Source organism: Mus caroli, unplaced genomic scaffold (genome assembly GCF_978045245.1).
Source record: "Mus caroli unplaced genomic scaffold, Mus_caroli_1 scaffold_5, whole genome shotgun sequence".
NCBI lineage: Eukaryota > Metazoa > Chordata > Mammalia > Rodentia > Muridae > Mus > Mus caroli.
In genome coordinates, this window is record NW_028227260.1 from 73,007,999 (window position 1) to 73,028,587 (window position 20,589).

Here is a 20,589-nt window from a genome sequence, read left to right on the forward strand (position 1 = left end):
TCAGTAGATAAGAGTGCTTGAGGACCTGAGTTTGAATCCCCAGTACCTGCATAAGAGTCCAGGCACGGCTATATCCCAGCACTGGAGGGAATGACAGCTGCATTCCAAGAGCTGTCTGGGCACTGAGACTCCAGTTCAGTAGGATATCTTGTCTCAAGGCAATAAGGTGAAGAGCAATAATGGAAAACCCTTGAGGTTTCCTGGCCCCGACATGTGCACACACAGGTGGGTGCATACTCTCACACATACATGCACCATATACACATATACTTTATATACATACATACACACACACACACACAATGTTTTCTGGGGAAAAAAAAAACAACATTGGAATCCCACACTGGGTGCTATCACCTAAGAATGTGGAACAGTGCCTGATACATGACTGGTCCTCAATAAATATTTAGGGGATGAACTGTTTTTCTGAAACACCATATTTTATATATGTGACTGGTGGCTATATACAAACCTTACCTCAAAAGGAAAGAAAACCAAGTGAATTTTCCAAGCACACCTATAGTCCCAGCACTTGGAAGGCAAAATCAGAACTGAGAGGTCATGGCTGTATACAGATTGTGTGTGTGTGTGTGTGTGTGTATGTGTGCACGCAGTGTGATGTTCAAGGCCAGTCTAGAGTACATAGCATGGCTTTTCCTCATCAAAAAGCTAAGGGTTGAAGATATACTTCAGTGGTAGAACGCTTACCTAGCATTTGTAAGACTTTGAATTTGATCCATAAAACCACAAGGGAACGCACAAAAATTAGAAGACTTTGGTAAAGTTCAGGTGAACTCTGAGAGGGGGGCTGGGGATCTTTTTCCCCACTGTTTATTTAACAAGGTAACTCCAAAGGACATATGCTTAGTATTTCAGGAACGAATTGGAATGTGCATGTCTGTGTGTACAATTACTTGTTGCTGATGTTCTTAAAGAAAGAGCCATCAGTGATTAGTAGACAAAGTTTATGCAATAAATGGGTTTACAGTTCATTGTTGTCAACAACACAGCATTTTCATCACAATTATAGGTGAAACAAATAAAAACCTCATGAAGTCATAAGTCCATTCATGCGAGTGAGAATATTGTATAAAGCATTGCACATGCATTATAGAGGTGGACAAAACTGGGGAAGGGTTATATTTTCACTCACCTCAGGTTGGCTCTGTGTATTTTGTCATTGAGACTTACATTATGTTTGGGTCAAACAAGGAACCCAAAGTGGTTTTATAAAAAGTTTACAACCATTAAACAATACTGTTTAATCCCACAAATGGATAAAACAAATTACTATAGCTCAATGATACACAAACCAGGACTAAAAAATAGTCAATCTGCCTATGTGTATAGCTAGCTATAATACAATAGATATCAAATATGCTGAGTCTTCACAGAGGCATTGACTACTTTAGACAAGCAAGTTCTAGAAATACATTGCTTTCAAAGGGAAACTAACACTAGTGCCATTTTGGTTGCACATTATGCACTCCTCAGTTTCGTACCTGAAGAGAAGCATATGAGGAGGTGGAAGAAAAGGGTTAGGAGGAGACCTGAGCGGGGCTCTTTGGACAGCTTGGCATTACTTTCCCTGTGAAAATCCAAACCTGATTTACAGAGCAAAACAAACTCTATTGGAATTGTTGGCCCTCCAAAAGGGCACTTGTACAAACTCACACACTTAGAGCACAGATAGAATGTTAACTGAGAGCCTCTTCACAACGAACTGTTCCACGTTAGAGGGAAACTGTAACAAATATTAATAGATATTAATGATTGAATTGTTTTATAAAGGTCATATATTCCGAGATTAAAAAAAAAAGGGGTGGGGGATTGTGGAGAAGTAGTCTCTTAGAAACTAGAAAGGGTTTGAGAGAATAAGAAAGGGAGAGAAAAATCATGCCATATGCTTCACTGATTAGAAGAAAAGTTTTACAGACCATTTCCATACAGCATCTGTCATGCTCCCTTCCATACCTGGTACCTTAAGTGAGTTCAATAGTTCCGTGTTACCTTTGAAAAGGCTCCTCTTTCTTTGAGCTGTCTTATAGAAAAGGTGCTCTGGATTGACCATGCCCTGCCAGAGTCACATTTCTCCTTTAGGTGGAAATGAAAACAACAACAATAATAAGGTCACAACAAGAAAACAAAAATCAGAAAATACAAAGTCTAAGGCCTGGACAGGCACAGATTTGCTATGAGGTCAGAAAAATCAGTGAAGGAATTCAAATGACAAAGCACCTCTTACAGAGTCCGCTGCTTCTTGAAGACCACACAGAACACTGTGCCTTAACCCCTGCTGGGTACTTGGAGGTAAGTTTCCTGAAGGACGACACATTTAGCCCCTAGAAGGCTGCTACCGAGGTCTCAATGCTCTTCTTTATTTGCTATTTTATAATTATAGACAAAATGGAAAAGTCAAGAAGTATGCAGATCTTGATATAAAAAATGTTTCTCTTATGTAAGAACCAAGTTGGATTTATGCATTCATATTTGTACAGCTCCTTAAGGATTCTTACATATGGTGTATTACTATTGACACTTTATAAAAATCCCTTTTACAAGGACATATTAAATTTAATAGGCTAAAGAGAATCACAATGTTGCAGATTGTACACACAATAGTTGTGCATCTAACAATAAAGAGGCCTTGAAAACTGTATTTGTCTATAAACTACTACTGCCCTTTGGAAATAAAAGCTCCCTCATCACCCCTGGGCTACTTTCCTGTGACACACAGTGCCACAAATATGGTGAAAATTAAGTACTAAACATAGTTTAAGATGAGTTTTGTATACTTGTTTCTATACAATCAGGAGAAAAAGAGATACAATTTGTATCAACGAAAGGTCATTTCTGGTTATTTGAGGCATTGCTCTTAGCTGCTTTGGTTCATCCACATTTTACAAGGAGAGAACAAAGGCAATCCTTTCTTAGAAAGTAAAAAATCCATATGCTATCTTTAAAAAAATTCCCCTGACTGGGAGGAGCTTGCTATTTTTTTTTTTTAATTTTAAACATGAACATATTCCAGATGAATTGCAGCTGACAAGACGAATCTTGGGCTTTCCCCGCAAATTGGGAAGCCAATGGACACTGCAGTGTCATTGGTAGGAAGATGAACTAATTGTACGAAGGCATCGGAATACTCTGAGATTGTCAAATACCCTGATCTAGTCAAGGGGAAGATTTAGAAGGTCCAAGAAGTTCAAGGTATGAAGAGGTGCTTGTGTGAGACAACAAGCACTGCAGAGGCAACTGTCAAGTTTGCTGGGCCCACTTGATAGAAAATATTGTTACACTTTATCAGTATACTGGGGAATGGAACTATTAGAGGGTAGGAAGAGACAGATGTAAAATCGTGGCTAAGTGAATACTGATTAAGATGTACTATTCATCAACTTTCACAGAGAGAGAAAGCTGGAAAGCAGCATGGAAGCCATTATCAAACCACCAGAAACAACCCTGACTACAGCCTCACAGTCAGAGTGTTTCACAGTAAGAAACATTTATAGGCAGTATTATACCTTCTCATGAAGAAACAAAAGGCCAAGGCCAGGCCTTCTCAACTCTCATGAAAAAGGACTGTAGAAGTTAGTAAGTTCCAGCCTCAGAAATTGGGAGCTGGTCATGGTTCAAAATGTTGAAATATACAGTGAATTCAGAAAGGAGGGCTCATTTAATGCATCTTAAAAAAACCAAAAAACAAACAAAACCCAAAAAACAATAAATGCCCCTTCTAGAGGCACGTAGCTACAAATGATTCTACCTAGAATAAGATTCAAATTGTGCAAATGGTGCTGCCTGGCCCATTTAATAATGCCTTTCAGTATGAGCTAATCTAGTGCACCCTCTTTGCATGGATTTGAAGTGCATAGCAGAACACTTCCCCTTTGGAAACTGCTTTTGCCACCTAGAAAATACCCTGGTTTGGTTTCCTAAAGACATTCTGCTCTATTGATTACCGATCTTATTGCTCAAATGGTGGACAACTAGAGACAGTGGCTTGTATGCCTCTGCACTCTCTTTCACTACACGTTGTCCTGTAATGTTGAATTTGTCAGAATTTCCAACTCTGTAGCTATCACTTAATGCCATCCCTCCCAGGATAAGGGAAGTCGATTCTGCTATGTAAGTCCCTTGGTCCTGGTCCAGCTCTTTAGCACTTGTGTTTGATATATATATACTAAGTGTTGAACATGAGCTCATAGACTAGTTCCTCTATAGAAGGCTTCAGCCTGACCCCTAATTTGCTAAGGTGAAAAGACTTTCCGAAAGCTAAGAATGGTTAATAAATGTGGTCAAGTAAAATATGTAGAAGAAATACAGCTGCTTTACTCTGGTCTTTACGAAAGCAAAATTTAAATGTCGACACGTGATTTCACTTTTGAATCGAATTGAAACTATAAAAATGTGACAAAATCAAGTTGTATGTGTGATCTATACAGATGTAAACTATAGACTGTATAGAACTTCCCATCTTGTCACTATAGAAAAGTTGATACCAGAGAGACAAAGACATCTGAAACCAAATATGTAAATTCATACATGCAGTAGAATTGCTAAGAGGAAGGTTCATCTATTTCTCTAGAAGCCTCAATGTAACCCTATACTGGTTAAAGATATTGAATGATCAGATACCCATGCAATAAAATCATGTTATTTTTGATTTTAAAGATTTCTATTTTAAAAAACTAAAACAAAAACCTTAGCTGGGCAGTGGTGGCGCACACCTTTAATCCCAGCACTTGGGAGGCAGAGGCAGGTGGATTTCTGAGTTCAAGGCCAGCCTGGTCTACAGAGTGAGTTCCAGGACAGCCAGGGCTACACAGAGAAACCCTGTCTCAAGAAACCAACAATAACAACAACAACAAGAAAAACCCTTAAAAGTTAATTCACAATACAATCTTATCCTCATGTATTTGCTTTCTAAACTGGACAGATGATCCATACTTTATAATATGGAATGTGTAACTGAAAAAAATACTGGTAGCTGGCTGTGGTGGCATACACCTTCAATTCCAGCACTCTGCAGGCAGAGAAAGGTGGCTCTCTGAGTTCAGGTTGACATAGCAAGTTTCATGAAAGCCAGAGTTACAAGGTGAGACCCTGTCTCAAAAAACTAAAAAAAGAAAATGGAAAGAAAATAATGGTAATGAGTTCCCTTGGGGTTTCTTGTGCACTTAGGCCTCCTGGGTTTTGTCCTTCATTATCTCCACACTTTAGTGGAAAAGGCCATTGGGCCATTGGGCCAGAGAACTTAGGTGTATGTCTTGACTGTCATTTGGTAGCATCAATCTTTGTTTCCTTCTCTATAAAATCAAATGTTGCTGAGCTCTACCTCACAGAGTTGTTATGTACTTAAAAGATAGGAATACTCTGTAATTTTAAACGCACAACACAAATTATTACTTACTAGAATTATAGTATCAATGTATTAATAGTATTCATATTTCTGTAAAGGAATAAGTCCTATATCATGTCAACGTGCAGCTCTAAGCTTGGCAACAATCAAGGCTGCCAGTTGTTGAGCGTCTGCTGTGTGGGGATTCTTCTCCATCACTGCAAGAACAATGTTAGAAGGGAAGATGTTGCAGAGGTTCTTGTATGTCTGATATTGATGCTCTGGTATCATGTGCTCCCTAGAATCATTGCACATTCCAACCCAGGGATTCCTCCAAAGCTGCTCCATTTTTTCAGGCATGCTCCTTACCATGACTGGTTCATAACACGGTTGCATGAGACTGTTCCCTAAGGGATAGGAGTGGTATCCATAGGAGTCGGCTGTACAAGGCAATGGGTCCCAGCTAGCATGCTGTTCTCTGCACAGAGGAGGCCGCCTTTGCCTCATGGGGTTGCTGTCATAGAGGCGGGAGTCAGAAATGCTGTCCATTCGTGTCATCACCAGAGCCCGGCCTGGCTGGGAGGGTCCCACAGGATGGATATTGGGAGGCATGGTGTAGTCTCCAGGACAGCTAGAGTGTGCTCCAGTTGCTGGATTCTGAGTATGCACAGCTAAGTGAGGGACTGACTGCTTGTGGGGTGCTTGCTTGGAATCTTCGGAACCATAACTTTGAACTCTCGCTAAGGCTTCATGGTAACCATGGGAAAAAGGCTGAAGATGGTTATGAGATGCTGAGCGGTGCAGCTTCAAAGTGCCTTCAGGATGGGCATCAGCTACAGCCAAGTATAGGTTGTTGTAAGAGGAATAGTTGTCATTCCTGGTATGGCTCATGTGACTATCAGTACATAGGCCGGGATTCCGAACATACACCCCCTGGTTTGCCTCAGCCATATAATATTCATGATTATGCATGTTGTTGATGCTCAGTTTGGAGAAGTCACTTAACACTGAATAGTAGTCATGGTCCCCCATGGTCTCAAACTTTGGATATTGCTCAGTATAGTTAATAGGGGTGCCATGGCTGTTGGTAACCAGGATAGGTGGATATTGCATGCTGACCATGTGTTCCAAAGAGGCCTTTTGATGGGGAAAATGGGAGGACCCTGGCACTGGGCTGCTGGCTGAACGGGTGTTGAGTGCACCCACTGCATGGCTTTTGGGGGGAGGGATTGTAGGGACACTTAAAGCGGTCACAAGTGAAGGGACAGAACTGGCCTCAGGTTTACGGGCAATGGACAGCCACTCCTCAGGCTCTACAGCCACAGACCGGATGCTGGGATCTGATTGGCGTTTGGAGGCCACACGTTTGATCTCTGAGGTTATCTCACCTTTAGCAGTAGACATCCCTGTGCCACATTTGGCCAGGGTGTCTTCACTCATTATTTTCACTGTGGACAGTTTGGCACTGATGCGGAGCTCATCAGCCACCGAACGCTGGGGTTGGTTGGCCCGCTCTGGATGATAGTATTTGCACTTGTGGCCGTAGGTACATTTTTTCCCTGAAAAAATAATGCCTTGGAGTAAGACTCTTTCTTTCATAGTGGCGTAACCCTCTGTGCCAGAAACTGTCCTAACAATCTGACCTCTCAGGTTAGAGTTATACTGTTTGGGGTTAAAGCAGAAAATTAACCCTCCACAAAGATGAGAGACAAACACCAAGAAGTCATCACATACTGTGAAGGGAGAGGAAGTTAAGTGGAACACTTCGGAGGAAACTGCAGTGTAAGAGCTAAGAGCTGAGCTGTGGACTAGTCTTATTTTTCTAGTAGACAACTTTTCTTAGGCATAATCTGTATGCTGAGACAGCCTAGAGGAACAGAAAGCAGAATGATCCAGTGCAAGGAGCACAAATTTGGAAGCCAGTGAGAGCTAAGTTTTGATTCCAGCTATGTCCTTCACTGTGTAACCTGGACAAATGACTATTTCCTGAGGCTCATTTTCCTCTGGTAAACTAGTTTCATAACCATGTCTATATTACAGGATTATTGTAACGATGAAATGAGACAACACACATGAATTGAGGAAAAAAAAAAAAAAAGCAAACCAAAACAAAACCACAGCCCTCAACAAGTGATTATTCAACAAACTCAAACATCCAAAACAGTGTCATACCAAGCAACTCATGTTGCATTGTTAGGCTCACAAACTTGGTAGTAGGGGGGTTTGGTATGAGCACAATAATACTTAAGAAAGCTATAGTTTAAATATACAAATGAAATAAAGTGGAGGCGACTGAAGTACAAATCAGAAGGAAAATGATAGAGTTAGTTGACAGAAGTCATAGTCACCTGCCTAAGAAATATGATCTTGTTTGGGGTCAACCCTTGGGGTAAACCCTTGGAAACTGTCCCTCCTATTTCCATAGGCTATATAGTTTCTGCATGTCCTTACTCCCAGCAACATCACTCAGGACTTAGGCATCTAACAAGTGACAACTTGGTATGTTAACAAGTGACAACTATTTCCCACCTTCAATTCTAGTTCCCCTTTCCTTGTGCAGTTTCTAGGATGGTTCTTTGTGTACCTAAGTGAGAGTACATAAGAACACAAATTTTCACTCACAGAAAGTGGATACACCAAGATTTCTCACTAGAAAGAGAAATCCGAAAAGGAAAACTATTCAAAGAATCTGTGTACTTTCCTTAGTAGAAAACTTCTATGGAGAAGTGCTCACCATAAGGACATGGTTGCTTCTTATGCTCAGGAACCACAGGTCTCTTTCTTAAGAAATTCTCAAGGCTCGGACCATGGCGTCCAAGAGGATCATCTGGCGGCATAAATCTGAAAGCAAGCGAACAAGAGGTGAATGTCTTTCTTTCTGTCCCCACCATGGTTTCTAATAGTTCAGGCCTTCCTTCTTCTTTCCCGTGCTGTAGTCATAACATTCTAATTGTGCTTTCCAGATTCCATCTATCTTCTGTTAAAACAGTATTTTTTCCCTTTGTTTCTAATTGATCACATAGAAAGGATTATTTCCTTGAGCATCCTTTTTTTTTTTTTTATGGACTATCTGCAGCAGTCACACTGGAATGAATGTTGGTTTCTCCTAGTACAGTAGCCACTTTCATACCTTTATAGATTTATTCATAGTGTTCCTTTCGCATGTCATACCCAGCAGCCCTCTTTATTCTACAAAATTCATTTCAAAAGACAAAGTAACGTCTAACATCCCGTCATTATCTTCTCTCTACCCTCTCTCTACCTTTCTTCTCATATCTTTGAGCCCCTTGATGGTGAGTCCTGCTTCCTATTCAGTCTTTTATTTTTAGAGCAAACCAGCACAATTCATGGTATACAGTGTCTAAGATATGTTTATTGAGATGTAATGCATTACTACTAGTAGTTTATACACAGCTGTTTAGAAAGAAACTCACTTATCATTCACAAAAGAATACATCAGCAACCGTTCCTCTATAAACTTCTTCCATTCTGGCTTTTCAACTTGAAGGTCTCGGTAGTTATCGTTGGATACAATGATGCCATCAGAATCGAAAGCCAATTTGACTATGAATCGATCATCATAGCAGACCACCCTTCTGCCTTGGACCCTTCGCGATGGTGTGAAGACGAGAATCTTTTCCTTCTCCAGTTTACGTAGAATATCTTGATCTATCAAAATATGTTTATGCCACATAGTAGAAATCATCTTTGGAAATTAACTGTGTTTTCCCCATATTACCAAAACAAGAGTTAGTACTAGATAAATGATTTCTTTTTACTTGGAGAACAAGTGTGCTACTTTCCTGGCTGTGATAATAAATAGAATTGTGACCTTAGATAAGCCATCTTCTCTTTCACACTTTAGTTTTTCTTTCAGTAAAACGAGTAACAAAACCAAAAGACAACCCTAGATTCCAACACATTTAATTAAAAAAAAAAATCACAAAGAGTAAGGACTAACACTTGGTATAACATTGTTTAAGGCAGTCTTTCTATGCAGCACAGGCTAGCCTGAGACTTCAGATTTTTCCATGTCAATGGCCCAAGAGCTGGGAGAGCAGGTTGTGTGCCAACACACTCAGCTTAGTCTAGCATTCTTGATACTTGTTTTGCCTTTTGTCTGAAGCATCAGAGTTTTTTTTTCCTCTGTGGTGTGGGGGTTGAAACCCAAACTCAAGAGCATAGTAGGCAAGTATTCTACCCCTGATCCATATCCCTAGCCTAGCTTCTTGACTTTTTAAGTTCAGAAATAGCAAAGGCTGTATCTGTAGGGAGGGTAAGTCATCACTCATGAAGACTTTGTTTTTTACCTTTATCTGAAAGAAAGACAAAACTGAGGTGGGACAACAAGCTATAGCATTTAAGTAGCTGTGCAGTGTGTGTGTGTCTGTGTGTGTGTGTGTGTGTGTGTGTGTGTGTGTGTGTGAAGAGATCAGAGGGCAATTTGTGGGAGTTAGTTCTCTTTCCTCCATTTGGTTTTCAAGGATTAAAATCAGGTTATCAGACTTGGCAGCAAGTGCCTTTACCTGCTGAGCCATCTTGCTGACTATTTTGGACCCAACTGTTTAGGACAGAAAACTTGCTTACTGGGACTGAACAGTACTTTCTGAGATTTACTCTCACTCTGGAGCTTGGGCCTGCACTGCAGACACAGACAGCTCAACACAGACCTTAAACACCCACTCCCTGTACTTTCTGAGTAGTTCTGTCAGGAATGAGATGGTGGTAATCAGGAGACTGAGATCTCTGTGTTCTTCAGTGCTATACAGAGCACATCTTATGTGTACTGGAAATGCAATGACTGAGCTGCCAGCATGAGGCACACAGCACCAGTCTTGTGATTAGGCATCTTTATTTTCATGAGTTCTTTCTTCCAGAAAGGAATATTGAAGTCTTCATTTTAGAATTGCACTATATAAAGTCAAACATAATCCAATGAAGTGTATTACTGTACATTTATTGTTATTCTCTCTTTTTTTTTTCTTATGCGAAAAGAGGCCAGCCTGGTCTACAGAGTGAGTTCCAGGACAGTAAGGGTTATACAGAGAAACCCTGTCTCAAAAAACAAACAAACAAACAAACAAACAAACAAAGAAAAAAATGAAAACATTTTTGTGGAGCTTTACGAACTGGGGTCGACCCTAGGCTCTGACACTTCTTTGTCTCAGACACTAACTGGCTTTTCCTGTCTTTGAATTTTTTTCTCCTCTGCTATCCCTACCTTGAAAACTCCATAGTTGTTTCTCTGATATAAAATAAGACTGCCTGCATATCATGTAACCTTTAATTTCTTGAAAAAATCAGTTATGTTTATAACCCTATTTGTTCCCTGTCTAAAAATCTATGATCAAACAGTCTGCCTTGTTACTCACTATGTACAGCAGGTTAGCCTCAAACTCGCTATCATTTTGCCTAAGTCTATTGAGTGCTGGGATTTCAGGTGTGTGCAAATTTCCATAAGAATAACATTCTTTTTTCCCAACTATATGATTTGTAGTTTTCCAAATGTAAATTTTATTTAACTATCACATACCACAAAACAAGGATGGTTTCATATGGACCATTTTTATAAAAGACATTTTAAGCATACTTAACTTAGAAAAGCAATTATCTAAGTTGGGACCATCTGCTTCTCTCCAAACTAGCTTTTTCTCTTTGACTCTCGAGGAAAAGTTTTTTTTTTTTATTTTAATTTAAAATAATACCTGTAATTGGTGCATCGGGGCGGGATTGCTCCTTTCTCCATGCTGGTACAAATACCGTGATATCTTTATGGCCTTTGTCTAGAAACCAATCCACAGCAAGTTGTATTCCCCTGCAGGAGAATTCTTCTTTATTCCCATGGCTTCATAAACATTAGAGAGCAAGAGACAGAAAGGTTAATAATAGCAAAAGGAAACACTTTGCCAGTGGCTTTCTCAGTGCTGGGATTAATGACAGGCATTTTTATTTCTTTTCTCAAACTTTTTTTTTTTTTTTGAGAGAGAGAGAGGATTGCTCTTTATAGCTTAGGCTGGCTTGAAACTCACTCTCTAGAGCCTGGCTTCCAGCTTGGAGTGATCCTCTTGCCTCATCCTCCCAAGTATGGAGATGATAGAGTACTAACATAATTCCTGACTAACATTTTTGATGATGCCAAACATATATACACATATGTGTACATACATGTATACACACACATACACACACACATGAAAAACCAGGACCATCACAAGCTTGCTAGTATTAAATCATACCTCTATGCCAAAAAATACTTTTTAAAAGAGAAAACTGTATTCTTTTTATTTTATTGTTGTATTTTTATAAACTTCACCTAATGGCAAAGGTGATTAATAACAACTCACAACTTACAGCAGACATGACAACTACTATTAGTTTCATTTTCTCCTTTCTATTTCTGTGGCCACCTTTACTCGAAGATTTGAGTATCCACAAGGGACTGGAAAAGAAGGGTGCTTTTCAAAGGACTGAAAAAAGTCTATATGGAACATAGGTGATGTGAAGTTTAAACACATATGCACGAACGCACACACTTATGCACAGCACTCTGCATTGTTAGAGGAGCCTCCTCTTCTGTGACACACTCCCAGTCATTAAACACATATATTAAGCTTAAAACGACAGTGAAAATTACAAAATAAATATACTCTTCTTCAATGTCTAAAATTTCCTCCCAAGTCAAGCATTTCTTTTATAATCAGAACATGATGCAATAAGAGGAAAAAAATCTATTTCCATAAACATTGTGTAATTAAAAGAAAAAAATCCAGAAGGGGCTGAAGAGATGGCTCAGTGGTTAAGAGCACTGACTGTTCCTCCAGAGGTCCTGAGTTCAAATCCCAGCAACCACATGGTGGCTCACAACCATCTGTAATGGGATCTGATGATGCCCTCCTCTCGTGTGTATATAATATAGTATGCATTCCAAGAGGTATATATATATTTCATTCCAGGAGATGGAGGGTAGAAGCCAGCCAGGCCCCCTGCCCTTCCTCATGAGGTAGGCACCACTACTATAAACAAGTATATGATGGAGAGATGGGAAAGAGAAAAAAGGGTGTGGTAAGTGCACTTTGAAGAGAGGTGGAACTAGAGAGACACAAAGGCAGTGATAGATGAGAGAGAGGCGAAAGAGTCAGAGGCAGCCCCTACTTCCACTGTTATTAGTCCCACATGAAGATCAAGCCATACAACTGTAATATATGTGCAGAGGGCCTAGGTCAGACCCATGCAGACTCCCTGGTTGGCAGCTCAGTTTCTGTGAGCCCCTAAGAGCCCAGGTTAGTTGATTCTGTGGGTTTTTGTGTGGTTCCTTGACCTCTCTGGATTCTACATTCCTTCCTTATCCTCTTCAGCAGGATTCCCTGAGCTGTGCCTAATGTTTGGCTGTGAACCTCTGCATCTATTTCCATCAGTTGCTGAATGAAGCCTCTCTGATGACTACTGGGCTAGGCAAAAATCTATGAGTATAGCAGAGTATCATCAGGAATCAGTTAATTGACTGTTTTATGTTTTGTTTTGATTTTGCCATTCCTTTTGGTACAGAAATTCTATAGAACCTTTCCAGTTTCATGTGGGTTTGTGGGTGTTATTGTTCTTGATTTTACAGGGCCTTCAGATGCATCATGCATCAATTTGCAGTCTCTCAATTTTTTTTCATGGTGGCACTCATGGATATAAACTTTCCTCTGAGAACTCCCTTCATTAGGTTACATATATTTTGTTGTACTTGACTTTTAAACTTTATTTATTTCATCCTTGATTCTATTTTCATTTAGTATTGTGATGTTTAGTTTCTGTGAATTCATGTACTTTCTATTTAGCTTCTATTTAGCTTTACTCAGGTTATAATCAGATAACCACGCTGGATATAATTTTACATTCTCCATATTTGTAGATTTTGTCTTGTGTTGGAGGAAGTTTCATGGGATTGCTGTGATGCATATGGATTCTTTGGTACTTGAACAGAATATTCTATAAATATGTTAGTTCTGTTTGATTATTGTCATTTAATTCACAGATTTTTCTGTTTAGCTTATTTCCAGATGACAATGTAATAGTAGAATTCCTATTATTGAAATAAACCACTATTATTCAAAGCAACTCGGGTGGAAAGGCATTTCTTCAGCTCACAGTTTGTCAAGTCCATCATCTAAGGGATTTAGGGGAGAAACTCAAGGTAGGAACTTGGAGGCAGAAACTGAAGCTGAGGCTATGAAGGAATTCTGCTTACTAACCTTCTCTTCATGGCTTATTTGCTCAGCACTCAGAACCACCAGCCCAGAGATGTCACTGACCAACTTGGGCTTATCCACCTCAATCAATCATTGATTAAAAAAATAATGCCAAAGGCTTGCTCAAGGTCAATCCGATGGGAACATTTTCTCAATTGAAGTTTCCTCTTGCAAAACGACTCTAGCTATGTCAATTTGATAAGAACCAGATAGAACAACCTGCTAGTTAGAGTTTACACTGCTGTGACAAAACATGACCAAAAATCAATAATGTAAGCTATACATCTGATGGGCTTGATAGGGAACTGGCAGGGAAATGTGGGAAGAAATAGGAGAGAGGGCCAGAGGGCCAAGAGAATGAATGGAAATACGCAGATGCCAGAGGTGGGGGACAGGTGCCTAGCATAATTGTCCTCTGAGAGGCTCCACCCCCCCCCCCAGGAGCTGGCTGAAACAGATGCAGAGACCCATGTCCAAACAGTGGACAGAGTTTGGGGACTCTTAAGGAAGAGTTGGGGGGGGGAAGATTGAGGGCCCCTACGGTGATAGGAACTCCACAGGAAGACCAACAGAGTCAACTAACCTGGACATTTGGCAGCTCTCAGAGATAGAACCACCTATCAAACAGCATACATGTGCTAGACCTAGGGTCCCTACACCTATGTAGCAGATGTGCAGTTTGGTCTTCATGTGGGTCCCTTAAAAACTGGAGCAGGCACTATCACTAAAGCTGCTGCCTGTCTGTGGAATATGTTCCCCAAACTGTGCTGCTTGTCTGGTTCCAGTGGGAGAGGATGTGTCTTGCCCTACAGAGACATAATTCCAGGGTTGGGGGATACTGGGGTGGGGGAGATCCACACTCTCAGAGAAGGGAGGGAGAGATGGTGGTAGGGACTGGGTGAAGGGGGCACCAGAAGGGGAGTTGCGATTAGGATGTAAAGTGATTTAAAAAAGAATAAAACTCTATAACAGTCAGGGAAATATAGTGTCTCCACTATTGAGCTTAGCCATCTTACTGAGGAGGCCCTGAATAATTCCAACATAGCCAAAGCACAGAACAAAGACCTGAACAACAACCACACAAAGATAAATAGAGGTCTAAAAGAGGAAATGTATACAAAGTGCAGAGCAGAGACTGAAGGAAAGGCCATCCAGAGACTGTCCCACCTGGAGATCCATCCCATATACAGTCACCAAACCCAGACACTATTGTGGATGCCAACAAGAGAATGCTGACAGGATCCTGATATAGCTGTCTCCTCTGCCAGAGCCTGACAAATACAGAGGTGGATGCTCACAGCCAATCATTGAAATAATCACAGGGTCCCCAATGGAGGAGTTAGAGAAAGGACTGAAGGAGCAGAAGGGGTTTGCAACCCCATATGATGAACAACAATATGAACCAACCAGAACCCCCAGATCTCCTAGGGTCTAAACCACCAAACAAGGAGTACCCATGGCTGCAGCTGCATATGTAGCAGAGGATGGCCTTTTGGGCATCAATGGGAGGAGAGGTCCCTGGTTCCATGAAGGTTTGATGCCCTAGTGTAGGGTAATAGGAGGGTGGGAGGCGGGAGTGGGTGGGTGGGGCAGCACCCTCATAGATGCAGGAGGAGGGTGGATGGGATAGGGTGTTTCTGGGGGAGGGATGGGAAGGGGATAACATTTGAAATATAAATAAATAAAATATCTGATAAAAAGAAGAAATGTATAAATCCTTGAAAGAAATCTTTAAAGATAAAGAAAACTTTAAAGATAAAAGTTTTGGAAAGATCAGAAATTCAAGGCCCATACCTAAACATAATAAAAGCAATCTACAGCAAACAAGTAGCCAACATCAAACTAAATGGAGAGAAACTAGAAGGAATCCCACTAAAATCAGGGTCTAGACAAGGATGCCCACTTTCTCCCTACCTATTCAATATAGTACTTGAAGTTCTAGCCAGAGCAATTCGACAACAAAAGTACATCAAGGAGATACAAATTGGAAAGGAAGAAGTCAAAATATCACTATTTGCAGATGATGTGATAGTATATATAAGTGACCCCAAAAATTCCACCAGAGAACTCCTAAACCTGATAAACAGCTTCAGTGCAGTAGCTGGATATAAAATTAACTCAAACAAATCAGTGGCCTTCCTCTACTAAAAGGATAAACAGGCTGAGAAAGAAATTAGGGAAACAACACCCTTCACAATAGTCACAAATAATATAAAATACCTTGACGTGACTCTAACTAAGGAAGTGAAAGATCTGTATGATAAGAACTTCAAGTCTCTGAAGAAAGAAATTGAAGAAGATCTCAGAAGATGGAAAGATCTCCCATGCTCATGGATCGGCAGGATTAATATAGTAAAAATGACTATCCTGCCGAAAGCAATCTACAGATTCAGTGCAATCCCCATCAAAATTCCAACTCAATTCTTCACTGAGATAGAAAGGGCAATTTGAAAATTCATCTGGAAAAATAAAAAACCTAGGATAACAAAAACTCTTCTCAACAATAAAAGAACCTCTTATGGAATCACCATGCCTGACCTAAAGCTGTACTGCAGAACAATTGTGATAAAAACTGCATGGTATTGGTACAGTGACAGACAGGTAGATCAATGGAATAGAATTGGAGACCCAGAAATAAATCCACACAGCTATGGTCACTTGATCTTTGACAAGGGAGCTAAAACCATCCAGTGGAAAAAAGACAGCATTTTCAACAAATAGTGCTGGCACAACTGGCGGTTATCATGTAGAAGAATGTGAATTGATCCATTCTTATCTCCTTGTACAAAGCTCAAGTCTAAGTGAATCATAGACCTCCACATAAGACCAGAGACACTGAAATTAATAGAGGAGAAAGTGGGGAAAAGCCTCAAAGATATGGGCACGGGGTAAAGATTCCTAAACAGAATAGCAATGGCTTGTGCTGTAAGATCAAGAATTGACAAATGGAACCTCATAAAATTGCGAAGCTTCTGTAAGGTAAAAGACACCGTCAATAAGACAAAAAAGGCAACCAACAGATTGGGAAAGGATTTTTACCAATCCTAAATCTGATAGGGGACTAATATCCAATATATACAAAGAGCTCAAGAAGCTGGACTCCAGAAATTCAAATAACCCCACTAAAAATTGGGTTCAGAGCTAAACAAAGAATTCTCAACTGAGGAATATCGAATGGCTGAGAAGCACCTGAGAAAATGCTCAGCATCCTTAATCATCAGGGAAATGTAAATCAAAACAACCCTGAGATTCCACCTCACACCAGTCAGAATGGCTAAGATCAAAAATTCAGGTGACAGCAGATGCTGGCGAGGATGTGGAGAAAGAGGAACACTCCTCCACTGCTGGTGGGATTGCAAGCTTGTCAACCACTCTGGAAGTCAGTCTGGAGGTTCCTCAGAAAATTGGACATAATACTACTGGAAGATCCAGCAATAACCCTCCTGGGCATATACCCAGAATATGTTCCAACTTGTAATAAGAACACATGCTCCACTATGTTCATAGTAGCCTTATTTAAAATAGCCAGAAGCTGGAAAGAACCCAGATGTCCCTCAACAGAAGAATGGATACAGAAAATGTGGTACATTTACACAATGGAGTACTCCTCAGCTATTAAAAACAATGGATTTATGAAATTCTTGGACAAATGGATGTATCTGGTGGATATCATCCTTAGTGAGGTAACCCAATCACAAAAGAAGTCATTAGATATGCATTCACTGCTATGTGCATATTAGCCCAGAAACATAGAACACCCAATATACAATTTGCAAAACACAAGAAAATCAAGAAGAGGGAAGACCAATGGGTGGATACTTCATTCCTCCTTAGAATAGGGAACAAACTACCCATGAAAGGAGTTACAGAGACAAAGTTTGGAGCTAAGACGAAAGGATGGACTATCCAGAGACTACCCCACCCGGGAATCCATCCCATAATCAGGCACCAAACCCAGACACTCTTGCATATGCCAGAAAGATTTTGCTGAAGGGACCCTGTTATAGCTGTCTCATATGAGGCTATGCCAGTGCCTGGCAAATGCAGAAGTGGATGCTTACAGTCATCTATAAGATGGAACACAGGGCCCCCAAAGGAGAAGCTAGAGAAAGCACCCAAGGAGTTGAATGGGTCTGCTACCCTATAGGTGGAACAACGATATGAAGTAACCAGTACCCCCAGAGCTCGTGTCTCTAGCTGCATATGTAGCAGAAGATGACCCTAGTCAGCCATCACTGGAAAGAGAGGCCCCTTGGACATGCAAACTTTATATGCCCCAGTACAGGGGAATGCCAGGGCCAAGAAGAGGGAGTGGGTGGGTAGGGGTGCAGGGCGGAGAGAGGGTATAGGGAACTTAGGGGATATGCATTTGAAATGTATATAAAGAAAATATCTAATAAATATAAATAAATAAAAGAACTGGCTACAGACAAGCCTATAGGATATTTTCTTCATTAGTGATAGATGTGGGAGGGCTCAGACCACTGTGGATGGTCCCACTCCTGATGGTGGTCCTAGCTTCACAAAACTTAAAAGACAATTTTGTTACAATTTAAAAGAAAAACCCCCAGGGAGGGCAAAGTGGAGTGCTCAGTCTTTGAGCTAATCACAGCATGTCAAAAATTAACTGACATGTGTGCACGTGTGTGTTTGTATGTGTGTACATGTGTGTATGTGTGTGTGTGTGTGTGTGTGTGTGTGTGTGTGTGTGTGTGTGTGTGATTCATGAATCCAAAGAGCTCTTAGGCAGGTGGCTGGGAGCACAAAGTCATGCAGCTAAAACTCACCCATACAGAAATCCTGAAGTTCGATCACTTAAACATCTTATCAGAACAATGTATTTACCAGGAAAGGAAGAAGGTCTTTGCTTTCAACTTGATTATACTACACATAGCCCACCTGGTCAGTTTATCTAGAAAACTCAAGAAGGTTCTGATAGTAACATGATATGTGAGTCTTCATCACATTTTAAGTAGTGTTTGTAAAATAACTGTATTATAAAAATAATATAATTTTATATTATGTTATAATAAATAAGAAATAATTTAAAAAGAAATCAAGCAAAACAAACAAAAATGGAGAAAATGAATAAATCCCTTAGAGAAAGCCAAGAAAATACAAATCATCGAAGGAAAGAATAAAACTGTTCAAGTCATAAAAATGGAAATAGAAGCAACAAAGAAAACACAAACTGGCAACTAACCTGAGCTCCTGGGAGCTCCCAGAGACAGAACCACCACCAAAGAGCATAGACGGGCTGGCCCAAGGACACCAGCACATATGTAGCCTAGGGCTGCATTGTCTGGCCTCAATAAGAGAGGATGTACCTTGCCATGTAGAGACTTGATATGCCAAGTTTCAGGGGATACCCAGGATGGGAAGGACTTTGCAAGAGGGGACTGGTATACTGGTAGGGGGACAGCATTTGGGATGTAAATAAATAAATAAATAAATAAGAAATAGTCAACATCCTTAGCCACCAGAAAATCAAAACTACCTTGAAATTGCATCTTACACCTGCCAGAATGGCCAAGGTCAGTAATAGAATTGACAGCCCATGCTGGTGAGGATATAGAGCAATGAGAACACTCTTCCTTTGGTGGTAGGATTACAAACTTTTATAGCCACTATGCAAACCAATATGTTGGTTCCTCAGAAAACTGGGAATTGATATAACAAGATCTAGCTATATAAAAACAATGGAACTCCTTCATACTACAAGGATGCTTGCTCAACCTGTTCACAGTAGCCTTATTCATAGTAGCCAGAAGCCAGACGAAACCTAGATGTCTCTCAGCTGAAGAATGGACAAGTAAAGTATGGTACTTTTACACAATGGAGTATTACTCAGCTGTTAAAATGACATCACAAAATTTACAGGTGAATGGATACAACTAGAAGAAAATAATCCTAAGTGAGGAAACCCAGACTACAAAAGACAAAGATAGTATGTATTCTCTTACATGTGGATGTTAGCTGTTGATTAAATGACAACCAAGCTACAATCTGTAGAAGCAGTAAGGTTAGTTAAGAGTTGGGCTCTAGTGGGGAAAGTATGGCTTTCCCTGGAAAGGAGAGATAGGATATAATTTATGGGTAGACTGGGGCAGATAGGGATGGAAGCAGAAGGTATCAGGCGAGGAGTGTGGGGTAGAGGGAGAGAATATGGGAAGAGATGGCTGGAATTGGAGGACATTTGGGGCATGGTGTGGAAACCTAGTAGAGTGGAAGCTTCCTGGAATCTATCAAGGTGATCCTAAGGGGGTCTCCTAGTAACAGAGAAGAAGTCACAACTGCACATCTCTGAGTATACTCATAGCCAGACAAGGCTTCCAGTGGAGGGAACTGAGTTGTTGGCCAAAGGAGTCTCTTGAAAATCCCCAAACAACCCAGGCTGATGCAAAGAAAAAGGGCTGGTGTTTACAGACTGGCAGCAGGGCAACACTGCTGAGGACAGCACCCACACAACTAATTTAATATGGGGACGTTGAGCTGATGCCTACATGGAGCTCTCACCCTTACATTTAAATCTTTTAGGTGCAGGATGACACTCTGCAAGCTTCCAGAAGTGATACATGGATCCCAACACAGCCAAAAACCTTTGATTTACAATCTGTCCTGCCTGCAAAATATGCTAGGTCAATGGTGGCACAGAACTTGTGGGAGTAGCCAATCAATGTCTGATTTGACTTAAGGCCCACTCCATGAGAAGGAGCCCCTACTAAACATTGCTTGTGAGTAACCAAGAACCAGAGACTAGATAGCCCAGAGACTTAGAAAAAAAATCAATAAAATGATTTCTAACTATATTCCGCTATACTCATAGATCAGTGCTTATACAATCATTATCAGAGATATGTCCTCTGGCAGCAGATGGGAACAGTTGCAGAGACCTACAGCCAGATATTAGGTGGAGACAGAGTCTAAGAATGAAGTCTATCTGTAATGGTTTGTATATGCTTGATCCAAGGAGGGGCACTATTAGGAGATATGGCTTTATTGAAGTAGGTGTGT

General features: G+C 40.5%; 1 protein-coding gene across 3 annotated transcripts in view; it reads right to left on the bottom strand.

Annotated features, from left to right (window-relative positions):
- Positions 1 to 771: 771 nt before the first annotated feature.
- The window catches only part of Zc3h12b (zinc finger CCCH-type containing 12B), a 189,975-nt gene continuing 170,157 nt past the window's right edge, over positions 772 to 20,589 (bottom strand). For all 3 annotated transcript variants that reach the window (XM_085838112.1, XM_021153442.3, XM_085838111.1), the window contains 4 exons: positions 11,047 to 11,186; positions 8,776 to 9,010; positions 8,076 to 8,182; positions 772 to 6,900 (listed from right to left, as the gene is read on the bottom strand). In XM_085838112.1, coding sequence (XP_085694238.1) covers positions 5,480 to 6,900; positions 8,076 to 8,182; positions 8,776 to 9,010; positions 11,047 to 11,186 — 1,903 coding nt within the window. In that variant the 3' untranslated portion in view covers positions 772 to 5,479. The remainder of the gene's footprint in view (positions 6,901 to 8,075; positions 8,183 to 8,775; positions 9,011 to 11,046; positions 11,187 to 20,589) is intronic.